Source organism: Manis javanica, chromosome 11 (assembly GCF_040802235.1).
Source record: "Manis javanica isolate MJ-LG chromosome 11, MJ_LKY, whole genome shotgun sequence".
In the NCBI taxonomy this organism is placed as follows: domain Eukaryota; kingdom Metazoa; phylum Chordata; class Mammalia; order Pholidota; family Manidae; genus Manis; species Manis javanica.
This window is the reverse complement of record NC_133166.1, coordinates 23763250-23775321: the sequence shown is the minus strand read 5'-3', so window position 1 is coordinate 23775321 and position 12072 is coordinate 23763250. Positions and strand designations below refer to the sequence as shown.

General features: G+C 37.5%; 1 protein-coding gene across 1 annotated transcript; it reads left to right on the top strand.

The window, feature by feature from the left end:
- The first annotated feature begins 8422 nt into the window (after nt 1-8422).
- Nucleotides 8423-11262, top strand: LOC108388920 (olfactory receptor 52B4-like). Its single transcript, XM_017647481.3, has one exon. It carries the CDS (start codon nt 10150-10152, stop codon nt 11092-11094), a length of 945 nt encoding a protein of 314 aa, XP_017502970.3. The 5' UTR covers nt 8423-10149; the 3' UTR covers nt 11095-11262.
- The last annotated feature ends 810 nt before the right edge of the window (nt 11263-12072 follow it).

Here is a 12072-nt window from a genome sequence, read left to right as displayed (position 1 = left end):
TGTACAGGGATGAAGTGAGCAGTGATAAATTCATTCCAGTGAGGCCTCAGCCTAAGTCAAGACCAGCTTTCAGTTCTGGTCACATAGTCTTTTTCTTCTGTGCTCTCATTTCTATGGCAGAACTCTTTAGAGATTTTAATCAAGGCTCTGGAATGTCTACAGTCCTAAAAACTGGAAGATTCAGTTCTGCCCTTTAGAAATCTTTTAACTTAGCTCTTTTGACTCCTCTCCATGAAACTCCAAAATTTGAAAAATGTCACATATGAGAGGATAAGATTCAGTTCGGCATACTCTCTCACCTCAATAGTTATTTATCAGGAATCACAGGAATACAAGAAAGTTTACACTGCCTTTTAGAATTCTTGGCTTAGTTTCCCAGCGTCTAGGACAGCCAAGTACTAAGAAAATGTCCCATAGGAAGAAGGAGCTATGTATTTGAGAACTCCAATATTTCAAATAATTTTTCTGAATTTCTGTATGGCCCCCAGAAGCTTTTCTGGTTTCTCCTTTCCCCATGAGAAGCCCTCTTCCTGGGCTAAGATCTAAGATTGATCCTTAGCCCATGCTCAGAATCAGAAGATTATTCCAGTTCCAAATGGTTGACAGTTGTCAACTTGCTTCTGAATGGTGCACCTGGCTCTTTAATTTCTGTACAAGTAATGTTTTTGCTTTCTAATTCCACGGTGGTTTAATATACGATTTTATAAATTTACCTTTTGCTAGCTGTCACAATGGAAGCATTGTCATGCCATGTATTGCTATGTCATACCCAAAAGCAAAAGTTTTAAGAGACTGGTTAATGCTTGCCTTGTCAATATAAAAATAATAAAACAAATAACACTTAGCCTGGACAGTATAAATATTTGTACCTTTGGACCAGTAAGACATTATTTCTATCATTCCCATCTGAGTACAAAAAAAGGCCATATATTTTTTTTCATTATAATTTGAGATTAATTTAATTTTGGCTTTTAAGGATTCCTGCAGCTTGTATTAACATATGTATATAATGCAAAATAAGATACCTTCTTTTAAACTTCATCTGAATTAAGAATATACACAAAGTAAAGGGAAAAACTTACCTTTACATTTTTAAGATAAAGATTATCCTCCTGAACCAAATAAATTTTAACACAACATTGAAATTTTTCTGTTGTGGCACATTATTTCCACTCTACCACAGACAGAAACATTAGTGTCTTAATTATCTTAAATAGTGTGCTTCTTATAGCTATATAGTTTTCTGTAAAAACACTAACAACCATGATTTTTTTCTTGTATTTTTTTCTATTTTGGTATCATTAATATATAATTACATGAGCAATATTGTGGTTACTAGATTCCCCCCATTATCAAATTCCCACCACATACCCCATTACAGTCACTGTCCATCAGTGTAGTAAGATGCTATAGAGTCACTACATGTCTTCTCTGTGCTATACTGCCTTCCCTGTGTCCCCTGCTATATTATGTGTGGTAATAATAAAGCCCCTTATTCCCCCTATCCCTCCCTTCCCATGCAACCTTTCCCTTTGGTAACTGTTAGTCCATTCTGGGGTCTGTGAGTCTGCTGCTGTTTTGTTCCTTCAGTTTCTGCTTTGTTCTTATGCTCCACAGATGAGTGAAATCATTTGGTACTTGTGTTTCTCAGCCTGGCTTATTTCACCTAGCATAATAGCCTCTAGCTCCATTCATGTTGTTGCAAATGGTGGGATTTGTTTTCTTCCTATGGCTGAATAATATTCCATTGTGTATATGTACCACATCTTCTTTATCCATTCATCTACTGATGGACACTTAGGTTGCTTCCATTTCTTGGCTATTGTACATAGTGCTGTGATAAACATTGGCAGTGCATATGTCTTTTTTGACCTGGGGTCCTGCATTCTTAGGGTAAATTCTTAGGAGTGGAATTCCTGGGTCAAATGGTATTTCTATTTTTAGTTTTTTGAGGAACCTCCATACTGCTTTCCAAAATGGTTGAACTAGTTTACTTCCCACCAGCAGTGCAGGGGGGTTCCCCTTTCTCCACATCCTCACCAGCATTTGTTATTCCTAGTCTTTTATATGTTGGCCACCCTAAGTGGTATGAAGTGATATCTCATTGTGGTTTTAATTTGCATTTCCCTGAAAATTGGTGATGTGGAGCATATTTTCATGTGCCTGTTGGCCACCTGAATTTCTTCTTTGGAGAACTGTCTCTTCATATCCTCTGCCCATTTTTTAATAGTGTTATTTGCTTTTTGGGTGAGGCATGTGAGTTCTTTATATATTTTGTATGTTAACCCCTTGTCAGATATGTCCTTTACAAATATATTCTCCCATACTGTAGGATGCATTTTTTTCCTTTTGATTGTGTCTTTTGCTGTACAGAAGCTTTGTAGCATGATGTCCCATTTGTTCATTTTTTATTTTCTTTCCCTTGCCCAAGGAGATGCGTTCAGGAAAAAGTTGATCATGTTTATATTTAAGAAAGTTTTGCATATATTTTCTTCTAAGACTTTTATGGTTTCATGACTTACATTCAGGTCTTTGATCCATTTTTTGTATACTTTTGTGTATGGGGTTAGACAATAATCCAGTTTCATTCTCTTACACGTAGCTGTCCAGTTTTGCCTACACCAGCTATTGAAGATGCTGTTATTTCCCCATTGTATATCCATGGCTCCTTCATCATATATTAATTGACCATATATGCTTGGGTTTGTATCTGGGCTCTCAACTCTGTTCCATTGGTCTATGGGTCTGTTCTTGTGACAGTACCAAATTGTCTTGATTACTGTGGCTTTGTAGTAGAGCTTGAAGTCAGAGAGCATAATCCCCCAGATTTATTCATCTAAAGACCATGATTTTTAACAATATCATAAATTTCCATCCTTTTCTTCTCTCCAACAATCCTGTTGGAGTGAATCTGCTCATTTCCATGATTGCTGTCAGCAACCTATAATTTCAACTAATAATTTCATTGTTCTCTTAAAGAGAGTGTAGTGGTACTTTGCCTTAAATTGTATATTCTACAGCTTTTATTACATGGGCAATAATGGTTCAATTTGTGTATTTTAAGTATCAGTGGCTTTTAAAAAATCTCATCTTGTTTGACCTCTAAGCAGCATTTGAAAATGGTTGACTGTTCTCTTCTTAGAATAGAACTCTCTATTCTGCTTCTAGGGCATCAATTTCCCCCACACCTCCCCAACAGTTTTTCAATAATCAACCAGGGGAAAAATCTATAAGTCAAATCTTCAAATCTTAAATTTGCATCTTTGGCTTTATGTGATTGGACTCCTATTTACCTTACCTAACTTATTTCTTGCTCACCTCCACAACTACCCTGCTACAACCCTTTCTTTTCTCTTAAATCTTCAATCTCATTTCAATTATAGGATATTTGAAATTTTTCCCCCATTACAATTAGCACACACAATGGAGGGGGTGGCACGGGGAAGGCAGTACGACAGAGAGAAGACAAGCAGTGTTTCTATAGCATCTTACTACACTGATGGACAGTGACTGTAATGCGGTATGTGGTGGGGACTTGATAATAGGGGAAGTCTAGTAACCACAGTATTGCTCATGTAATTGTACATTAATGACACCAAAAAAAGAAAAAAAAAGCAGCTGGAAATGGAGAACATTTATACTTATGTCCCAAGATACAGACTTTTTAAAAAAGAGTCTTACTATGCAAGTCAGAGTGGAGTGAGGGAGAAAAAGGATAAGGAGGCAGTTCTCTCATACAGAAAAAAGAAGGTGATCCTAAAAAAGACCTTGAACATTACTCTGCAGAAGTAAATGCCAAAATGGCAAGGCAGTCTTGATCAGGAATTGGAAGCTCTCATTCTAATGGCTTTGGGGGTTGGTGATCATAGTGCCAAAGCTGTGGAGAGCGCTTCATATGGTCCTCATGTACCTTACAACTGTACCACACCTCAGCTCAAAGAAACACTTCCTAAGAGAAAGACCCACGTCTAGGGAACTGCACCAGCCTGTTTCAGATTCCAAGGGGTCCTAAAGCAAGACACAGCTCTCACTGTGATTTCTTTTGTTTGTTTTTTTACCCCAGAAGGGGGATAATAAATTTATTTATTTTTGGAAAAAAAAAACAAAAACGATATCATCTGCAAATAGAGGCAATTTTACTTCTTCCTTTCTAATTCTGTTATTCATTTATTTCTTCTTCTTGTCTGCTTTCTCTGGTTAGAACTTCCACTACTATGATGAATAAGAGTGGTAACATTGGGTACTGCTGTTTTTGTTACTGATCTTACAGGAAAAATTTTCAGTTTTTCACCATTGAGTAGGATGTTAGCTGTTGGCTTTTCATATATGGCCTTTACTATGTTGAGGTGCTTTCCTTCTAATCCTAGTTTATTGAGTGCTTTTTTTCTTTCAAAAAAGGGTGTTGTCAATGTTTTCTATGCATCAACTGAAATGATCACATGGTTTCTCTTCCCTCCATTTTGTAAATGTGTTCTTTTACATTGATCAGTTTCATATGTTGAACCATTCTTACATTATAGGAATAAATCCCACCTGATCATGATGTGTATTCTTTTAATGTAAGTTTTCTAGTATTTTGTTGAAGATTTTTGCCCATAAATTTTCATAGGGGAGATTGGTCTGTAGTTTTCTTTTCTTATGTTGTCTTTGTCCGCTTTGATATCAGGGTAAAGGTGGCCTCATGAGTTAGGAAGTGTCTCTCCTATCCAAATTTTTAGAAAAGTTTGGAAAGGATTGGTATTAATTCTTTAGATATTTGGCAGAATTCACCAGTTAAGGCATCAGATACAGCTCTTTTCTTTGTTGGAAGATTTTTATTACTGATTCATATCTTTACAACTTATGGATCTATTCAGATTTTTTATTTCTTCAAGATGATACATCTTGGTATATTTTTGTGTTTCTAGGATTCATCTGCTTTTATGAGGTATCCAGTTTGTTGGTATGTAACTGTTCATTCTACTCTTATAGTCCATTTTATTTCTGGAAACTCTGTATTAATCACTCACTCTCATGTCTGATTTTAATAACTTTTGTTTTCTTTTACTTATCAACTAGCTAAAGGATTTTCCACTTAAAAAATCTTTATGAAATCCAATGTTTTTCATTGATTTTTTCTATTATTTTTCTATTCTGTTTAATTAACCCTGTTCTAACCTTTATTATTTCCTGCCTGCAAGGTTTGGGTTTAGTTTGTTTTCTTTTCTAGTTTCTTAACTTTTGAATTTAGGTTGTTGATTTGAGATATAAGCATTTATAGTTATAAAATTTCTTCTTAGCATTTTCACTATGTCCCTTAAGTTTTGGTATGTTGTCTTTTTGTTTTCATTAGTTTCTAAGTATTTTCTGATTTCACTTGTTTGACCTATTGGTTGTTTAATATTGTGTTGTTTAATGTTTGAAGGTTTTGGATTACTTATTCAATCTCTTTAGTTGTTATAAGTCTGTTTAGGTGTTCTATTTCTTCATGCATCAGTCTTAGTATATTGTATGTTTTTAGAAATTTATCCTTTTCATCTAAGTTATTGATTTTTTTGCTGTAAAATCATAGTATTCCTTTGCAATGCTTTTCATTTCTATAAAAATAGTTATACTGTCCCCTCTTTCATTTCTGATTTTAGTTATTTGAATTTTCTCTTTTTTTCTTAGTCTGTCTAGCTAGTGGTTGTCAATTTTGTTGCTCTTTAAAAAGAAATCACATTTTGGTATCACTGATTTTTTTTCTATTTTTTATCAGTTAGAGGAATTGAGCAAATATAATTAAAATTTATATTGTGGTCAGATGAGAGGAAGAGAATAATTTTTTCCTAACAAACTTGACACACAGATAAGAAAAAACATACTTTCACATAAATACTAAAACATTATTATAAATCCCAATATTTAAATAATGTGATTAATATGGTTTATATTTAAGTTTTTCTAAATTATGAAGGAATATATATTTTTAAGCAACGTTTGAAACATACATTGATTATGAAATTGTGTTGGTTTAAAATGGTATTAATATTTACTAATTCCCATTATTATGGAAACAGGAATATTTGATGCAGTAATACTAAAAGTTTATTTTCTGAAAAAATAAACATGTACATACTTAATTCAGGGATGGTCATGGAGCAGGGGATGTGCAGGCTAGGAGAGCCATAATATGTGGCTTGTGTATGGGAGATATGTTAAAAAGGCAGGTATAAGTCTGGGTTCCCTGAGGTACTAGCTGCACCTGAGACCTTCAGGCAAATATATAAAATCTCAGTTTTTGGGGCCCATCATGCTGAGATTCCTATTGTGACTCATGCATTCTAGCCCACAAGAACTCTATTTGAAGCAGGTAAGTAGTATTTTATTGCTGTGGGGTGTAATTTCAGGGTGGAAGGCTCTATCCAGGCTAGATGTTATTAGAGCTAAAGTAGATGGTTAAAGATATGAGAACTATTATCTAGAATGAAGTAGACAGAGTTGGAGAGACTAGAGAAGTTGTATGTTGGAGCCACATTTGCTGACTAGCAAAGTCATTTATGTGTATTTGTTTCAGACTCAGCATTCAGTGACATTATGTTGGTTACTTTAAAAACGGCCGTGGTAGGAGACTATACACCATGTGAACTGGCAAATACTATACAAATCATGACTTTGTTTCTTATTGATTAATTGATTGATGAGCTGGTTTATCAGCATACTACTGCACCAAATAACAATAAAGAATATCCAAGTGCAGTCGGAAGTAAGGTTCTATAGTAATCCCTGATCCTGACGGGTAAACGTGTAGAGCATTTTGAAGACGCTTACTCATTACTTCCTTGCCCTGATCCTTCATTTCACCCAACCAATATTTGCCATTTTGTTGTTTTCTTAAACATTTTGAGGACTTACACTGTGTTTCAGCATGCTAGATTCTGGAAGAGCACAAAGAAAAAAGACAATACTCAGACCTTGGAAAATTTGCTATTAATTGGAGAAACATTGCCAGGTAATCAGATATACTCCTATCTGAGAAGGGGCTTCTGCTGCTGGAACTCCTTGTGAAAGGAGGGAAAGGAGTTGTTCTGGGGAGCTGGGTCAGTAAGCACATTCCTGAGATATGGGGCAGATAAATGCCCTCAATAATGGAAGTTTTCTCAGCAGCACAAAGCAGGGAGATTTCTCAGCAGCACAAAGCCCAGGATTGTGGAAGCACCTGGATCAGGTTCCTGGAGCCTTCATGAGGTATTTGAGAAATTACCTTAGGGTGACCCTCGGCTGGACAACCAAGCACTCCAGTGTACACAACTTCACTGTACACCAGACCCCAACTCCTCAGCCCCTTAGTGTCTATATTCTGCTTCACAATAAAAAGCTCTCTCTGCCCCGTACAAAGTCCAGTGAATACCACCATCTGTAAGCTGGTTCTCTTGGGCTCTAATTTTGCTTCATATTAATCTCCTTTTCCGGCTAGTTTTCCATCATCAGTGATCAACAGTGGGCCATGGAATCTCAATAGTACTACCGTCTGTTTTTATTTCTTTCATCTCCTCCAGGGGGCGCCCTTCCGGAGGGCAGGACGTGGACTCCAGGTGGCTATGGCCAAGGACTGACCTGGTGGTAGCGGTCCTCAGCAGGCGGGTCCTCCACGCCTCCGCTGACACTTCTTTCACGTGATCTGCTGTCAGTTGTTTCACCATCATTTAGAGAGCAATACAGGAACAAAAGTAGGAGTGGAGTTTCCTCCTCCAGAAATAAAATGTAGAGGTGAGGAGAACAGAACCTAGAGGGGGCAGCAATGTTTATATACACTCTGTGCTACGTTCTGAGTCAGAAACTCAATAAATGTAGAGATGCTGGCAGTTGTCTGTGTTCTTCATATCGTGGCGCATATCCCCTTGTAGAGTTAGGAAACCTGCTCTTGAAAGAAGGCATGGGGAAGAGACTTTTCGGATAAATTGGAACTGGGCTAGCTGTTCTAGGCAACTGTTTCCAAAGGCCATTCTCCAACTCCTCAACTTTCCTCTGGGGATCCAACCAAGACAAATCCCCTTGGCTATTCCTTTTCTCAAAGCCTCTGTCAGCTTCTGAAGGCTGTTTTCCATCCAACTGCTGATTGTGTTTGATCTTTGGCTCTTTTTTGCCTTCACCTACTCTTTTGTCCTTAGTTCTATGGGGCACACACTGCACCCTCAGTATTTCTGGTGGCTCTTTCCCATTTCCTCCAAGAATATGGCATTCCTTGGAAAAGTATTTTTTTCTTAGAGCATTTGTGTGCCTTGCAATGTATAGGAGGTGACTGTCCATTGCAAGGAACATCTCCATCAGATTGTCTATGCCTCGTCCAATGCCAGCTTCCCTGGACTGCCTTCCCAAGACAGAGCAATCAGCTCAGTTGACCAATCTACGTTCACTAGGAGGGTGATCCGGTGCCCAAAGAGAAGAGGGATGCTTTGGCTTCAGAAACTAAAATGGGGGCAGGAAGGAACACAGCGTTACGAACTGCAAATTTATTTTAGATGAAGAGCTGGGTACTTTATTAAGATAACTTGACTTTCATTTATTTTTGTGAATATTATATACATACATAGTTTAAAGCCTTTAAGAGTCCATAAAGCAGTTAAAATAGAGTTTCTCTGCCCCATCCCACCTCTCTTTCTTGTTCCTCAGAAACAACCATTTTAACACTTAAAACTATTTCTTTAGTATTTTCAGATAAACAGAATGTTTATATTGTTCTTTCTTGATTTATATTTATAAGTAATTTTTAGATGTTGCCATATGATATTCTAAATGGAAGCTGGATGTTCAGCTTTCCAATGTGTAAACCCCTCCACCCACCAAATGCATACATGCCCATTCAGGCACACAAACTTCCCTTTTCTTGGTTTTGTTAATAGAATTACATCATAATTTTAAAATGCATATTTATGTTTACATTTTTGTGATTATAACTGAATTATAGAGTGACATATGATCACATTTCTTACAACAGAATTTTTTTCTTCTCTGGAATAAGTAATTGTTTTCTTGTTAGCTTAGTTTTTCTGTGTCTTACCTTTCTCCAGAGTACAAATTACATTTCAAAACCAAGTTTTTCCTTTTCCCTTTGAGACTTTCCTTTACGTATCCTCCATCCCCTTGATCCAGCCTGGACTCAGGATACTGTAGGACTGTTCACAGTTGTCAATCTTCACCATTATTCAAGGAATTCCTTCTTCCTTCACAGTCTGCACCCTCTCATGCATTGTATCACTATGTTTTAGCTCATATGTTGGGGTCCATATTTCTCTATTTTTGGTTCATTTTGTCATTTTGGTGTGCTTAGCTTTCAGTAGCTAACTGTGAATAGGTTAATGGGAGGTAAATCTTTTGAGGTCTTAAATAATCTTTTCTAGTCTTATAAATTTTTTATTTATTTTGGGGTAACATTCTGGATGGGAGTAATTTGACAGGAAGTCTCCCTAAACAAATCCCAGGCCTATACATAGGACCTTTAATCACTTTTTGAAGCCTCATTCTTAAACCAAAATGAATTTTGTGATCTGGGTACAGTGTTGTATAAGCTATCCCTAACAGACATAATAAACAGAAGGTCACTGGAGTTTCATTGTGTTTAGTATGTAGCCTTTCATTTTATCCCCCACTTTCTGCACAGTCCCTGAGCCAGCTATGCCTAGATCCAAAGGCTTGACTCCAGCAGAGAATAAACCTCCAGTATTCTGCTGGGTAAGGGGAGTGGACGGACAGATTGGGGAAAAGGTTCAGGAATCTAATCATTCTTTATACATATTTTCAATCAATAATTCTTAAAAAAGTCCCATCTTACTTAGAAAAGTACCAAATACCTTTAATTCTTGAGACTATCTGGGTTCTGCAGTGAAAATTATCTGATTCTTTTTTTCACTTTGAAGCTATTTTATTCCATCTGCTTAGTCAATAGTCGTCCGTCGGCTTTCAAAATATTACCACTTCTCTGCTATTATCTTCTGCTTTTTGTATTTATGATGATTTTTTATTATTTTACTGACATTTTAGCAAAGGTATTTAGAGGACACTGTGGTAAATGCAGCATTTAATTTGATGCGTCTAATCTAAAAACTCAGGGCAAACATTTATATATAATCCGTATTTCTCTGTGTCTTTATTAGGCGAGGTTAAGTTCTACACTAGCCTGCCTCAGGGAGGATGGGGAGCTTCAACCACACCGGTGTTAATCATATAGTCTTCTATCTGCTGGGCATTCCAGGCCGAGAAGACCTGCACATGTGGATTTCCATCCCTTTCCTCATCTCCTACGTCTTTGCCCTCCTTGGAAATGGCCTGCTCATCTTCATCATCCTCATCAAGGGCAGCCTCCATGAGCCTATGTATCTTTTCCTCTGTATGCTGGCTGGAGTGGACATTGTCTTCACCACCACTACAGAACCCAAGGCATTGGCCATTTTCTGGTGCAACAGTAGGGAAATCTCTATTAATAGCAGCATTGCCCAGCTCTACTTCCAGCATTCCTCCTTCATCTCTGAGTCAGGCATCTTGCTGACGATGGCATTTGACTGGTACATTGCCATATGTTACCCCCTGAGGTACACCATGATACTCACCCACTCTCTGATAGGGAAAATTGGTGTGGCTGTTTTCCTGAGAGCACATTGTACAATTTTCCCCATGATATTTCTTCTGAAGAGATTGACTTTTTGTAGAAATAATATCCTACCACACACATTCTGTGAACACATTGGCTTGGCCAAGTATGCCTGTGATGACATCCATGTAAACATCTGGTACGGATTTTTTGTCTTAATGTCAACAGTGATCCTAGATATTGTCCTAATTTTTGTTTCGTATGTGCTGATTCTCCAGGCTGTCTTCCATATCCCTTCCCAGGATGCCCGCCACAAAGCCCTCAACACATGTGGCTCCCATGTCTGTGTCATCCTCCTCTTTTATGGGCCTGGGGTCTTCTCAGTCCTCACTCAGCGCTTTGGACGCCACATCCCACTACATGTCCACATCCTTTTGGCCAATGTCAGCATGCTTGCTCCACCTATGCTGAACCCCATCATTTATGGGGTGAAGACAAAACAGATACGAGACCAAGTGGTTTACATGTTGTTTCCAAAGCAGAAATGACTTTGGGGATGGCAGAGACTGGTTTCTCAGAAGATTTGGTCCTCCATGAGATATGTTTTGGCAATAGTAAACAAGAAACCTAGAAATGAGTTATTAGGAAAAATGAGTCATTGAGTGTATGGGCTCTGGAGCAACTTTTCTGAGACTGTGAAAGTTACCTCTGAGCAACATAAAAGCAGAGCCTACGGGTTGATTGAGATACTTACAGCTCATTATTTGGGGAATGGAAAGACTTCTTGCTAGTACTCATGACACCATAATCTTTAAATTCCTTGATTATAGCTTGCCATATAGCTGTGATAGAAGTGAAAAACAGAAAATATAAACAGGATCTTGAATATGCATAACACAGAGTAAACAGTGGATAAATTTTTAACTTCTTTCTGTTTTGCTTATTTTTAAAATTTTGGTATTAATCTCTCCCTCTTCTAATACAAAAAGAAGTTGTAGAATCAAAGGAGATCAAAAAAGTCAATAGGCCTTATTGCGTTTTAAAGGATAATACTGACCAAAACAGGATTGGTGCTGGGACAATCTTCCCTCACTTCTCAACGTAATTTTTCTGTGACGTGCAGGAGCATGCTCGGGTTCACTTTTAGTAATTGCTCATGGGGAAAAAAGTAGAGGTACCATGAAACTGCTACTATTTAATTCCTTCTGTGGACACCAAGGGGATGGTTGTAGGTCATCTATGCAATGTATGTGTCTGAGTGTCAGGGTGACCTGACAGGCCAAGATATTCAGATTTTTGGAGTATTTAAGTTTATATTGTATGGCAGTCTCCCCCAAACAGTATCAATTGAAGGGAACAAACCATCATTTACATAGTCAATCCCAAGGCAGAGACACAGAAAAGATGATTTTATAATCTTTTCTTCTTCTTAAAAATATTTCTTCATGACCCTGACATACAGAATACTACCACTCCCCAGTACGCCCCCGTTCACATAGGACTGAGTGATCCTCCTTTTCTTCCTA